The sequence below is a fragment of the Protopterus annectens genome, chromosome 4.part0 (assembly GCF_019279795.1).
Source record: "Protopterus annectens isolate FY-2018-M chromosome 4.part0, PAN1.0, whole genome shotgun sequence".
NCBI lineage: Eukaryota > Metazoa > Chordata > Ceratodontiformes > Protopteridae > Protopterus > Protopterus annectens.
Genome location: NC_056733.1, coordinates 1,465,867,349 through 1,465,883,094, shown reverse-complemented (window position 1 = coordinate 1,465,883,094; position 15,746 = coordinate 1,465,867,349). Strand labels below are relative to the sequence as shown.

At 39.3% G+C, this 15,746-nt stretch overlaps 1 protein-coding gene across 2 annotated transcripts in view; it reads left to right on the top strand.

The window, feature by feature from the left end:
* LOC122799914 (lateral signaling target protein 2 homolog) overlaps positions 1–15,746 on the top strand; it is a 746,347-nt gene that overhangs the window by 463,561 nt on the left and 267,040 nt on the right. For both annotated transcript variants that reach the window (XM_044069312.1, XM_044069311.1), the window contains one exon: positions 15,134–15,235. In XM_044069312.1, the coding sequence (XP_043925247.1) occupies positions 15,134–15,235 (102 nt within the window). The remainder of the gene's footprint in view (positions 1–15,133; positions 15,236–15,746) is intronic.

Here is a 15,746-nt window from a genome sequence, read left to right as displayed (position 1 = left end):
AAGTAGGGGAAGCTACCTCAAGCTGTAGACCTGTAATGAGCGGCTTACCCCAGGGATTGGTCTTGGGGCCCCTGTTATTTGGGCTATACTTCTCTGAGGTGCAGGCCAAAACCAGTGGGCTATGGCTGATGAAATTTGCAGATGACTGCAAGCTGGGCATGGTCATCAATTCCCCAAGTGATGTAGATGTCCTCCAAGAGGGTCTCACCCAAACAAATGACTGGTTCCAGAAACATGGCCTCAAGCTGAATGCCACAAAATGCATGATCATCTCCTTTGGGGAGAGTGACATCCCAACATATTATCACCTTAATAACAATGTCCTAAGCATGCAGTCAGTCCTGAGGGATGTGGGTACCCAGGTTGATAGCAACCTAACTTTTGACCACCATGTTGGTCGTGCTAGACCTGAGAATAGTAATGATCAAGTTTCAGGGTACAATAACAATGAAAGGGAACAGTTACCTGACAATGTGTCATTCCAGAACGGTGTAAGTGAACCAAGTTATAGCAATGCTGTGCCTAACCAGACGGGTAATACATCTGGCCATTACAACCTGAGATCTAATAACCCTAATTTTTTAGGGGGAAGGCAGAAGCAGCAACAACCAGCTCATTTGAACCAAAAGAGGAAACAGAAGAACAACTGAACTGTAAAGTGGTAACATTACCACCAAGGTCAAACAGTGATATTTTGTTTAACGTCACATACTTGTTTGACACAGGGGAACCTTGTGACCCAGTTGGTTTTGATGAGGGTTTGTTTGACTTTCCTTTTGACTGTTCAGCTTATGCTGAAGATATTACAACTGTTGTGGAAGGGGACTTGGCTAGTAAGGAACCAGTGTTACTGGTTAACGACAAGGGTGATTTCACTGTGTATAACTTCTCAAATGTGAACATTCCATCTGAGGTGGTTGACTTACTTTCTAAAGGCAATACTTATGTTCCACCCAGAAAATTAGATCTAGTTAAAATAATCATCGATTTAAAGTTATACACCAGGAAGCTTAACTTTAGGGTTATGTTTGGTGATATCCCCCAAGGTGAAACTAGCCAGTTTTATATTCCCAGCACATTTAACCCACCGCTTAACCCTTTGATCAAAGTTTTTGAACAGTTCTGCGAACTAGACATTCGGAATTTAGCGAAGTCTGTCCCTTTAGATGTCCCAAAAACACACAAACTTAGTGACTTGCAGAAGGAAAGGGATAGTTTGAACTTCATTAAACTTAATAACTTAAGAATATGTAAACCTGACAAAGGAGGAGGCGTAGTGGTTTTTGACCAACTAGACTATGTTAACAGGATGGAGACCTTACTAAACACTGAGTCTTATGATGCTAGTTCCCGGTCTGAGACCAACAAAGCATATAACAATATTAAGAATGTGATTGAAGATTTATACATCGAGGATAAAATTACTCGTGAAATGTACAACTTTATGGTCACCAGTTTCCCAAGGTTTCCTAGTCTTTTTGGGATCCCCAAAATCCACAAATGCATAGAAAACCCGCCTATGCGACCGTTGGTGGACAGTAGGGGATCCCCCACTTATTCTTGTGCAAAAGTGGTTGACTTTATTCTGCAAAAACACTTAGTTAACCTAAAACAAATTTGCAAAGACTCGTGGACATTTCTCAGTAACATCAACGCATTAGAATACAAACCTAATTACAATTTTTTAACCATAGATGTAAAGGATTTGTATACATGTATTCCCCATGTTACAGCTATAGAATGGGTAGGAGAAATGTTGAGACTACTTGATTGTCCCATTGACGACACCCTACTTGTGGAGGAATTGTTGGATTTGATTCTTAACAACAATTTCTTTGTGTTTGAAGGTGATTTCTACCTTCAAAGGGCGGGGGTCGCCATGGGCTCACCATGTGGGGCCAGTGTGGCCAACATGGTGATGGCCTATTGGGAACACCATTTTGTATTAAACAACAACGAGCTTAAAGATAACATCATATTTTACACCCGTTTTTTGGATGACATTTTCATCCTTTTGGATGGCAACTTTTCAGTTGGTGAATCATTGGTGGAATACCTTAACTCAACTACATTGTTCCTAGAATTTACATTCAATTTTGATGTCTCTGTAATTGATTATTTAGACATCACTTTGACTAAGGACACTTTGTTAAGGAGATTTGTTTCATCAATTCATAGAAAGAAAACATATTGTAACTCTATGTTACACTATACGAGTTGCCACCCGTACCATCAGAAACGTGCCATTATTAAAGGACAGTTAGTCCGAGCAGCACGTATTATTACACTGGATGGTGTTTTCGATCAGGAATGTTTATTTATTAAGGAAATGTTCCAGTCTAGAGGGTACCCTTCACACCTAATTAATGAATTAATTCATGAGGTAACACATAAACGGCATACTTCAGTTTATGTACCTTTGTTGAACAACAGAACAAATGATTTACTTACTGTTACCACGTCTCCTAATTCCGTTGTCGAGCAGCAGTTAGAACAACATTCAAGATCAGACAGATTTAACACTTCTTTTATTACCACTTATAATATAAACAGCAATGTCTGTTTCAAAATCCTTAGAAAAAACTGGGACATCCTTAAAGGTGATATGAACATTTTCACCAGGGTGGGGGAACAACCAGTAGTGATATATAGAAAAGGTAGGAACCTTAAGAATTACTGTGAAGGAATTAGATCTAATTCTGTTAGAACCCCAGGCATGTATAAATGCCAAGCCTGCAATTATTGTGGTTTCATCTTGGAATCCAACAGATTCTCAGTGAACAATTCACTTTACAACTTGAAACTGAGAAATAACTGTAATTCTAAGATGGTTGTCTACCTGGCTATGTGCCAGTTTTGCCCAGCTTTTTACGTGGGCAAAACTGAAAGAAAGCTTTGTGAACGCGTATACGAACACCTATACGCTATTAGGAAACACAAACTTGAAAATGCCCTAGCGAAACATACAAATTCATTTTTATACACATTTGTTTGGTCAACTTCTTTGAGACAGTCACCAGAGCCATGGACAAGGGGAAGATGGTGCACACCACCTACCTTGACCTGGCCAAAGCCTTTGACACTAGTCCTCACTCAGGCATAATAGATAAACTCTCTCAACTAGGCATCAGTCCATATGTTGCCAGATAGGTAGCAAACTGGCTCACTGATAGAATCCACCTCATCAAAATAGGGGAAGCTACCTCAAGCTGTAGACCTGTAATGAGCGGCTTACCCCAGGGATTGGTCTTGGGGCCCCTGTTATTTGGGCTATACTTCTCTGAGGTGCAGGCCAAAACCAGTGGGCTATGGCTGATGAAATTTGCAGATGACTGCAAGCTGGGCACGGTCATCAATTCCCCAAGTGATGTAGATGTCCTCCAAGAGGGTCTCACCCAAACAAATGACTGGTGCCAGAAACATGGCCTCAAGCTGAATGCCACAAAATGCATGATCATCTCCTTTGGGGAGAGTGACATCCCAACATATTATCACCTTAATAACAATGTCCTAAGCATGCAGTCAGTCCTGAGGGATGTGGGTACCCAGGTTGATAGCAACCTAACTTTTGACCACCATGTTGCTTCCATTGTACAGAAAGCTTTCTACATGACCCACCTCATTAGTAAGGGTATCTCATCCAGGGACAAGGAGGTCATAACATCCCTGTATTCTTCCTTTATAAGGCCCATTATTGTGTACAGTGCCCCCTTCAGCATGTACCTCGCAAAGCACATGCAGCAGCTGGAGAACCCACAGAAGTTCCTCCCCAGGAGATTCCAGGGCCTCAAACATCTACCCTACACAGATAAGCTGAAATCCCTGTCCCTCTCTCAGTTTCATAGTCTGGCATACAAAGCAATCTCAGACCCCGCCTTGATGGGACTGCTACATATCCTCAAGTCAGCATATCTGTGGAATAGACTCCCTCTCCACGTCAAGCAGAGTACCTCATTATCCCTTTTTAAGTGCAACCTGGATAACTGGATGGGAAACAGAAAATACACCCCTAGGATTCCACAGTATCCCTGCTGGACAGGGGCTTTGGGTGCTGACATGTCTAAACATGGTCTAAACTGTTGGCTAGACTTATAAGGGCCTCTGGGCCAAATGCCTAGTAATCTCCTATGGTCCTATGAACTAAGCCAACACAAGAATGAAGAAAGGAGATTTTACCAATAGGGATGACTGTAAGTAGGGGTACAGAAAATAGGCAAGAGGGGTCTGAAATTTACTGGTGAAAATTGGCAAAAAAAGCAATGTATTAGGAGAAAATAACTTGAGAGGGAATGGTAGCAGAGTAGAGTGAGACCAAATGAAGGTTGAAAGACATTGGGACTGCAGGCTAGATACTGCCTCCTCTACCAAGGATTGATATCAGAGTATAGGCAAAGAGAAAGGGATTGAGGAATCCTACATGAAAGACCTACTTTGGTGGAGTTTTTAGTTGAGACTAGAATAGAAGCTACTTTTAAAAAAGGATAATTAGTAGGGCATGTTAAATATAGCATGATAACTATAAGAATGAATTAGAGAAGGTTGTAAAAGATTGGGAAGAGAATGGAAAAGCAATTTACAAGGGAACAATTGGTGGACATATGTATGGCTCCCAAGTATGTATCAAAGTCCAGAAAGATTAGGATTTTTACTTGAAAGTCTTTACATAGGAATTTTTATACCCAAAGTAGACTTTAAAGAATTTTACTTCTGGAAGATAGCAAAATTTACAGGTGTGATGGGGAAGAAAGAGGTAACAGGAAACACATATTTTGAAAATGTAATGAGTTGGCAGATTTAAAAAAATCCCTACAGAGTAGTTTGACAGAAATATTGAGTGAAAAATGGCTGCAACTAAGGAAATGATTCTTTTGAGGTGGGACAGGGGACCTGAATTCCCTAGATGTAGTAAGGCCTTGCTAATTTTCATTCTTTTGACTGCCAAAAAAGCAGTTACTTGAATATGGAAATCAAAGCCTAAACCAACTGTATTTGAGGTGTTGAATGTTGTAAAAGAGATAAAATAAATGGAAGAGGGATCTTTAGAAAAGGGAAGGGGCAAATTGTATAAAAATAAATAGAAATTGTGGGAACGAAGCATGCAAAATAATGTTCAGAAGGAGGAGTGAGGTGTAAGGGAAGGCAGGAATGGAGCAATTTATGGAATGTTGGACTAATGATAGCTATAAAGAAAGGAAACGTGATATATAATTACGTAAATGGAATAACGTGTTAATATGGGTTATTTTATTTTTTATTAATGTATGTTTGCTTATGTCTTAAGTGATAATTTAATAAAGGTGTTTACAAAAAGGTGGCTAAGATGGACAATGACAACATGACTGTGGTATCTTCCTCCAGGGTTTTTGTTACCACTACACAGTTGTCTGCAGGCACGAAGACTCTGAAACCAGTCCTCATTGCATTACAGCTGTACAGGCTGGCATAGTTCCTTATTGTTTGTGCTAAAAGTTTACTTGCCAGAAAAAAAGTTTACTTGCCAGGAAGCACAGAGTTGGAAAGAACTGGCATATCTTTGATGCTTCTGTATAAGAAGAAGGGGGTCCAGAATCTTGGATCCCATTAACGACTTGGCAAATAGAGTCATAAAGGCTTGACCTGCTTGTTTAATTAACTATGAATGCCAAAGTACTCAAATATGGCCAATAAGTAATGCCACTGTATGAAATAAAAGGCTTTGACAAAGTCAACCAGTGTAAGTGATGGTGATCATGCTTGAAATCCCTTCTATGAACCCTGCTTTGTTCAGGCTCATAGTTACTAACCATGCTGTCCTGGGGACTATTAAGGAGTCTAGACAAAATTTCAAGTTGGTTCTAAGCACTGTCTGATTAAGTGACTTGTTCAAAGTCAGACAAAGGTAAATGAAGGTGGAAAGATTTAAACCTTGCACTCTTGCTACAGGAAGCAGCTCATTAACAAGTTGGAGTTTTAATCGGGTAGTAATGGGTAGAATTCTATAGGCCCAGTTGGGTAATATTTTAGTGTGTAATGTGGCTTATGTGTTTACTATCAAAAATAAGTATTAATTCATTGTATGTAGAGGATCCTTTCTGGTCTTGTGTAGTTTAATTATTTTAGATTTCTTCATGGAGAGTGGAACAGAACACAACCATTTTATTCTGTTAAACAACACTTTCAGGGCAGAAACTAACAAATGTTTCAGAAATTTGTATGACGCTGTACCCAGAGGAGAACTCCACCCAAATTGTAAGTTTTTCTTTCCAAAAAGCAATTTTCCTTCCCAATAATTCAACATTAGACATGTCATATACAGAAAAAGCATCATTTGATACTTATTCCATTTGTTTTATGTCTGAACTTATTCTGTTTGTCTTTAATTCCTGCATTTGTCTCGTCATCTGTTACATCATGAGGGATACTAAGAGTGGCAGAGCAATTGGGTTATATCACTTATTCCAACTACAGAGCCATTAAGAAAACAATGGCTCTTAAACAATGGCATTTAAATGTGACTTATCAGTCAGATTGCATCAAACCTCAGATAAATTGTAGCTTGGAGTCTGAATAAAAGCAAGGCTTTCAAGCTTAGTTTTCAGATGCAAAAAAAAACACAGTTTACCTATTTATAAATTAGTCATTTTTCCCTTTAATCAACCTCTGAGTGCCACAAAGAAAGACACTTATTTTCATCTTCCTCTTCTTATTTTCTATCAGCATTTGACATTGTATTTTTCAACACTGTATTTTCTGTAAATGCGCATGTTTCTTCTGGTGTGTTGTTACAGCATTTTTGCATTCCATCCAGTGTTTTGGTGAGGCAAGTCAGTGAGTTGGGGAAGGAGTAATTCTAGATAACATACTAAAATATGTGAGTACAACACAAACCATCTCAGCCCAAGTAATGCCTATTAATCACAGGAGTCATATTTCCCATACTTCAGCCCTGAAATGCAATTGTTACTTTGAAAAGAACAATTAACTCAGCTACATTTTCAAGCCTGTCATTCAGACATTCCTTAAATTGTAGCAGAAGTGGGAACTAATGAAAATCAAAGGAAACTAATTAAACGTGCAGATTAATATTGACAGACAAAAATGGGCAGTCACAGCACTGTTATCAACTGTTGAAAGAAAAAAAAAAAACACAGTAAATGATCCTCACATATCTGTCCCTTTAAAATGACATCAGGAAGGCAAAGTCATTGAATGTAAAATTAAATGAAATGAAGAAAAAATCGCCACTGATTCCAAAGGCAACCACAAAGCATTCTACAGCTATGTCAAGAATCTCAATAGCAACACTCGGATCTACTCTGAGCTACAGCACAATGGCACTAAATATACAGAACCAACCGATATTGCCAACTCTTTGGCAGATAGGTTCAGTGCTAACTTTACCCCCCCCCCAACCCTCCAAATGGCCCATCTTAATACCGGAAGAATGCAAAGCCCCTGTAATCATGGATGAACAAGTAAAGACCGCACTCTCCAAAGCCAAGAACACAGCATCCATGGAACCAGACAACATCCCAGGCTGCGTACTGCACGAACTATAGAACGAACTGGCACCCCACCTAAGTACCATGTTCAATCATAGCCTCACCTCAGGCTATGTGCCTACTGAATGGCAGACAGTGATGGTTATCCCACTCCACAAGGGGGTGCCACCACGGACCCTGGAAAGTGCCGCCCCATTAGCCTGATGAGCCCGGTCTGCAAGCCCATGGAACGTATCATCTTGGAGCTTATAAATAAAGACATAGGTAACCTCCAAACCCTGGATCCCACTCAGTTTGGGTTTGTAAAAGGTAAATCATGTTTACTAAACCTGACTGACTTCTTTGAAGCAGTCACTAGAGCTGTAGACGAGGGCAGGGTAGTGCACACAGCCTATCTTGACCTCGCCAAGGCTTTCAATACCATCCTCCACTCTGGAATTATAGATAAACTCACTAAACTAGGCATAAATCCCTATGTCACAAGATGGGTGGCCAACTGGCTCAATGACAGAACCCACACAGTAAAAGCCAATTCCAAGTCAAACTTCAGACCAGTAACGAGTGGAGTACCACAGGGTTCGGTCCTGAGTCCTCTCCTGTTCGGCATCTACTTCTCTGAAGTGCAGGCCAACACAGAAGGTCTTTGGCTAACAAAGTTCACAGATGACTGCAAACTGGGAACCATAATAGAATCACCTAATGATGTAGACATTCTACAAAAGGGCCTCACAGAGAGACAGATACTTGGTGTCAAAGTCATGGCTTCAAGCTCAATGCCAAGAAGTGCATTGTCACCCCATTTGAAAAAAACTCGGTACCCATGAACTATCACATAGGCGATAGCTCACTAAACACTGAAAGTGTGATAAGAGACCTCGGGACATAGGTGGACAGTAGTCTCTCCTTTGATAACTACATTGCTACAGTAGTCAGGAAATCCTTTTACGTGGCACACCTCATCACAAAAGAGTTCTCCTCGAGAAAAAAGGAGGTCATTGTTCCTCTCTACTCATCCCTCATCAGACCCATTATAGAGTACAATGCCCCATTTGGCATGTATCTCACAAGACACCTCCAACAATTGGAAAGGCCACAGAAATACCTCACTAAGAGGATTACCGGCCTCAAACAGATGCCATACGCAGACTGTCTCAAAAACTCCATCTCTACTCCGTCGCATATCGCCTATTCAGAGGCGGTCTCTGCCTAACATACAAAGTTATGTCAAACCCAGAGCTGTTGGACATGCTACACTTAAAGAAATCCCAGTCTCTCCGAACCACATGCTCCTGGGACGTAAACCTTGTCACCACAATAAACAGAACATGCTGGAGGTATAGATTCCTGTCCCAGAAACTTTCCCTACTCTGGAAAAAACTAACCATTCATGTCAAGCAAAGCTTCTCATTGGCCCTCTTTAAGAAAGACCTTGACGACTGGATGGGAAATAGAAAAATTCACCCCGGGGATCACTTCTGTGGCACTGATTGACATGGACACAGGAAAATAATTTTCTTGGGTGGCGAAAGGCAGGGAACCTTTTTGGCTAGGCTTATATAGGCCCCAGAGCTGATAGCCTAATACCTACCCATGAACCTATGAACATATATAAAAATCATGCCACCTATGGCAGCCCCCTTTCAGGACATTGTGTGGTATAACAAACTAGAAAATAATATTAACCACTTACTTTGCTGCAGAGACATTATTAATGCAGAAAAGTTATGCTGAAAAATATACATTATTTTCAGTTTTTGTCTGTACTTCTCCTTTAACACATCAAAGCCCAAAGGCTTTACCCACAAGAGTAGAGTAAAGTGCCCTATGTATTTCCTCTACATACTGCACAGTGAAGCATAGTTTTCTGATTGGGTTTTCATTGAGTTTTTTACATTGTGGTTCTTTCCATTGCAGTTCAGATTGTGCAAGCCAACGGTGTACTTAGAGTATATTTTTTCACTTTTCTCCATTCTAGTGCAACTGTGAGTTTTGTATACATGTGTATTTGTGTATATATATATATATATATATATATATATATATATATATATATTTATTTATTTATTTGAAGTTTGCATGCCAGGATGGTCCATTGGGCCGAATGAGCCCGTTTTCAATGGAGTCCTGGGGAGAAAAACTCCATGGATACAATATATAAAAACATAGTGAAAATACAATATATAAAAACATAGTAAAAATGCAAGAAGAGTACATTTAAGCCAAAGTAAATCATAGCACAAATAGAAGGTAAAGCATAACAATATGTAACAATTCACATGAGTTTACAATTTTTTTTTTAAGTCTCTATAATCACTAAGATAGATATTTAGTTAAATACAATAGTGTGAAGGTATGTACACAGAATTAAATGTAAGTGTTTATTTACAGTATGTAAGTTCCTGTAGAGGAGATCTGGTTTGGCTAAGGGATAAGATAGTAGCTGGGAATGTTAAGCAGGATGGGAACATGAGCATTCCCACAGAGATTGTAAGTGTGAGTGAAGGAGAGTTTTAAAGGAGGGGAGACTGCAGGTGCTGCAAATATGAGGTGGGAGGGAGTTCCAGAGATGGGCTAGGGAAAAAGAGAGTAGGAGTTTGCCTGCTTGACGGGCGGGTTTGTGGAGTTCGATCAAGTTCTGAGTGTTGGTTCTTAGGGGTCTGCTGGGTATGTGCATAGTGAAGGTTGAGGCTAGAGAAGGGCAGAGGGAGGGCTTGAATATGAGCTTATGGGCATGAGTTAGTTGAGTGTAGATAAGGTAGTTGGGAAGTTCTAGCCAATTTAGCTTGTGAAGAGCAATGCAGTGATGAGAGGAGGATCTGTGGCCAGTGATGAATTTGGCGATTTTATTATAGCAGGAGGAGTGTTTTGTTTTGGTAGAGGATTGTAGATTGGTAAGGAGTGGGGCACCATAAAGGAGGGAAGGAATGAGATATGTGGAAGCGAGGAGGAATCTAGTGGATGGGGTGAGGAAGTGAATATGGCGATAGAACATACCAAGTTTCTGGTGAGTTTTTTTATGTTACTTTGTATATGGGTGTCAAATTTAAGCTGATTATCAATAAGAATGCCTAATAGTTTAGCACTGGGAACAATTTCAAGGGTAGTATTGTTGTGACTGGTTATGGAGAATGAATTTATGTTGATAGTTAAGGTTTTGGATGGGGTGAATATCATGAGTTTAGTTTTTGATGGATTAAGAGCTAGATGATTATCTAGCATCCAATGTTCGGTGCTAGAGAAGGCATCTTGTGTTAGTTGTATCAGGGTGGGAATGGAGTTAGCAGCACAGATAATTGTTGAATCATCTGCATATTGGATGATTTTAGCATTAGGGATAGTGCGGTGGAAGTCGTTGATGAAAATGTTAAACAGTAAGGGACCTAATATAGAACTCTGGGGTACACCAATGGCAGTGTTGAGAAATAAGGAAGTGGATTTCTTCCATTTGACGGCTTGTTGCCTATTGGAAAGGTAACTGGTAAACCAGTTAATAGAACTGGGTGAGAGTTGTAGATTAGAGAGTTTAGTCAGAAGGAGAGAGTGGGAGATAGTATCGAAAGCCTTAGAAAGATCCAAGAGGAGTGTGGAAACAATACAGCTAGAGTCGCGTGCTGTATTTATGGTTTCAAGGAAGGAGAGTAGAGCAGTAGTAGTGCTGTGACCAGGTCTGAATCCATGTTATGTGGGAGTAAGTAGGTGATTGTTGATGAGTTGGGGTAGAAATTGTATATGAATACCTTTCTCAAGTATTTTAGAGATGGGGGATAGGATGGCAATAGGTCTAAAGTTGGAGATGTTATTATTGTTTCCACCTTTGTGGAGGGGAATAATATGCACTTTCTTCTGGATTTGGGGTACATAGCCTTCTTGAATAGACCGGTTTATAAGAATACAGATGGGGAAGGCAATGGCATCAGCAGCTGTTTTTAGGAAAAAGGAAGGGATATTATCAGGGGCATTATATTGTGGTATCATTCTTGGTGAGGGTAAGATGCTACTCAAGGTCAGGGTCATACCGGCCTGGGTCACATGATCAGAGAGCTCCTCTATGTCTCTTTTCATGTAATCCAGCGAGGTACGTCTCAGGTCATTCACACCAGCATGGACAATGACGGAGTCATATTTGTACTTGCTTTGGAGTGACCTGAGTGCTTGTGTTATGTGGCGGATCCTGGCACCCAGCAGGCAACTTACAGTGACCTTCTCCTTGTTCAGCCTGGTAAGAGGGATGTCAGTGTGTCTGACAATAGAGTCACCTGTTACAAGTGTATTAGGTGTGTTGTTTAGCCTTAAGGACTGTGACTGTGTGGCACACTGACTTTGTGAACTATGTGATACGTGGGTATTGTTGTGGGGTAGCAGTTGCTTGGATGTCTGCTTTGGAGATCACTGTTGCTTGGGCAGATTTTTATTTAGAGCCTCCGAGTATGTTTTTGTGTGTTTATGTGTTTGGTTTGCTGTTGCGATAGGTCTATGTGAGACTAGATTTGTGGTGTTTGTGATTACCTTCTCCTCCAGACTGACCATGCCAGTACTATGTTGAGAGAGCTCATCCTCCAGTTTGGCTATATAGTTGCATCTCTCACATATATTTGAGCTTGTTGGGAAGAGGAGAGGGTGGTCTGTGTACATAAGGCAGTTGTAACATTGCCTCAAGAATCCCATATTCATCAGCTGGACTGAAGAGTAAGCCTGAAACTGACTTTTGGACATGCCAGAATAGTATAAGGAATTACTTTTTGACTTGATCAAAAAGGACCAATAGGGAGCCAAGTACTTAAAGGGGGTATAAGAGGGTGTAGTGCTTTAGTTTATTAGTGCTTACTTATAAGACACTTATCCTAGCTACTGCTGGGTTTTAGAAGGAAAATAGAGTGCTTACTTTGAGATTTGGAACAGTTCTAAGGGAAAAAAGTGAAGAGCAGACTTTGTGGAGCCGGGAATAGTTTAAGCGGCGCTGCCCAATGCTGCGCTATACGCAAAAACACGCAAAAGAGGGTTTTAAGAGAGGGGGATCACGGAGTTTGGAATTGACCCAAAATGGCCAATAAAACTACGGTTTCTAGGCAGTAACCACTCCCACAGGGGCAGGCAGGCTGTTCAGTGTTTACCACTGCCACTGATGAACACAGAGACTTCCCTTTAGCCCAAGCAAGCAATGGCCTCCAAGAAACTTACAAACAGTTCAGAACAGCAAATCTGTAACTTAACTTTTTTTTAAATTTCAGAAAGTGGGAAAAAAGCAAGATTTTTTTTTTTTTTGTTTTGTTTAAAGATAGCAGAGATACACAATTAGCAACAAGTTAGAACAGTGCAATAAATGACTCCACACTTGAGTGCTAGGCCAGAGACAGGTAAAATGCAAGTTTTAAGAAAAAACGATTTTAAAATAAGTGCAACACAGGAAATGCAGTAAACAGGCTCTAGATCTGTTCTAAATACAGTTCCTAATACAGATATCAAGTTTTGCAAGCTGGAAAATGCCAAAAAGTAGGCGGCAATGCAGAAATCTTAACAAATAATCTGAAGAAAAATACTTAAAATCTCAAAAGTGGCTCCTTTCTTCTCTCAGCGTTTTCTACTCTTGGTGGGTGCTTCACCAACAGCCAACAAGTCTGAAAAGATGCCAAAACCACGAGGCAATCATGTTTTAAGAGAGGGGGATCAAGGACTTTGGAATTGACCCAAAATGGCCAATAAAACTACAGTTTCTAGGCAGTAACCACTCCCACAGGGGCAGGCAGGCTGTTCAGTGTTTACCAGTGCCACTGATGAACACAGAGACTTCCCTTTAGCCCAAGCAAGCAATGGCCTCCAAGAAACTTACAAACAGTTCAGAACAGCAAATCTGTAACTGAACTTTTTTTTAAATCTCAGAAAGTGGGAAAAAAGCAAGATTTTTTTGGGTTTTTTTGTTTTGTTTAAAGATAGAGATACACAAGTAGCAACAAGTTAGAACAGTGCAATAAGTGACCCCACACTTGAGTGCTAGTCTATATCTCAACCAAATATAGGAAAACTGTATTTAATTTCAAGTAATTTCTTTACTTGAGTCACAAATATTTTGATGTTGTACTCTGAGTAACATTAAAGCCTAAAATAGTGCATAATGGAGAGTCTAAATGAGCACACTTTGAGGGAAATTTAGTCTTACGTTATTACTCCAGTAACGTTCTCAAGAAAATTAGTTTCAACTTTTAGTCTACTTAGCAGGCTTGCGCATTCAAATGGAAGCAACTTTTGTAGAGGTAGCTGATTGCAGGAAATCTAACTTAGCTGAATAGCTTTTTATCTCTGTAGCATTTCTGCCAGCTAACAACTTAGTTTCACAGGTATTTGCTAGCACCTTTGCCAATCAGGGCTGTTATTTATTTAATTATTTACTTACATTTGTTTATCATAGTTGTCTGACTAGTTCAGCAAAAACAAACCCCTTTTCAGAATTGGCCTAAGGAAAAAAGGTGCATACATCAATAACGAGAAAAAAAAAAATACAATAGCAGGATAACATAATACAGAATAAGTTTATTAACACAGTAACAAAAGCAGAAGATAATCCTATAGATTTACAGTTGTATTGATCATTTATTTATTGTTTATTTATTTATTTATTGACATTTGTCAACCGTGTTAGTCCAGCTGGGCTAGTAGCCCATTTTCAGTGGAGACCTGAGGAGAAAAGCTCCAGATTACAAAATCAGTTTACAGTATTGTACAGATTTATACTCCAAGAAAACAATCTTCTAATATAGGTAAAAAAAAAACCAAAAGAATAATAAGCTCCAGTTACAAAAACAATTAACAGTATTGTACAGATTTACACTTATTGTAATTTCATATACAAAACAGATTCATGGAAGATCAATTTTAAAATCAGACACAATTCTTGGTTTTGCAGGAGATAACAGTTGCTTTCACATAACAGACAATGTATTTATCACTGTATGTAGACAGTTGTTGACATTTTTAGGGTATTTAGGAAATGATGTCAGTTGCATGCTTGGAAGGAAACATTAATTCCACTTCTTTTTGTACAAGTAAATATTATAAGTAGTATATAGTTGTGTTTATGGTTTATTGGTTTCTTTATCTTATGACTCAGTTTGAATATTTTAGTAAAACATTATATGGAAAAAGAACAGCTAAGAAGAATCGTAATCAGATTTAAATAATGCTTGCAGCAGTTATAAAGGAGTCATCATGGAAAGGCATGAAGGCAGGAGGATGAACCAGTAACTGGTGGGTTGGGGTGTAAGTTGATAACCGCAGATTCTGGTAATTAAGAAGGCCTTTTGGCCGAAAAGTTCCTATTGTTTGACATACTGCATGGAATATTGAGAATCTGGATTTTTCTGCACAGTAATCATTGTATAGATTACTACATTTCTGACCTGTAGTTCCTAAGTAATTACAGACATTTATAAATATTTCTGATGAGATGATTTATATATACCTTTGGACAGATAAAAAATTAAATCTGCCACTTGTATTAATCTCTGTAGTTTTATGAAGTGGATAAAGACCATTAATTATCTTATGGGCAGTAGTTAATTAGCTTACAAAACTTTAAGAGCTAGCTAGTTGAAATCCAAGGCTAAAGATTTGAATGATAAAATGTGGTAACTATAGTTTTCTGCCTTACTTTCTTGTAGTGGATTACTTATCTTCCCTGATGGTCCCCTCAACCTTCAGCAGAGTCCAGAGGAGATGTCCAAGTTATTTAGTCCCTTCTTTTCAGTGCTGCAGAAAATCAGGTAAAAATCCAGTTTTCGTTTACATTATTTCTTTTAAGTACATTTATAAGAAATCAAAACTACAAAGGAGTTTATCAGTTGTTATGCACTGCTTGTGAATACATTTATGTTTTTGAGTTATGCTTTTGATCTTGAAAAATCAATTAAGTGGTTTACCAACAGCCTTGCACTGGATTAAGCAGGTAGTTGGAGAATGAATGGATGAATGAACAAAAATGCATTGTAGACAGTACCAAAATGGCAGATTATGGTAAAAAACACATATTCAGTAGCAGATGCGCGCGCGCACGCACACACACACACACACACACACACACACACACACAGTTGTGTAATAAAATAACAGTAAAACAAAATAACCTGTGTTTTAGTCTCCGTCAATGGAAGCAATGTATTTCTTTTGGTAGAAACATAATGGATGGGGCAACAGTAAGATTTTGCTTTTCCCTTATAGCCCCAAGATCTGAAGGCTGTTGAACCAAAATGAATGTAGTTGTGTAGAATGATGCAG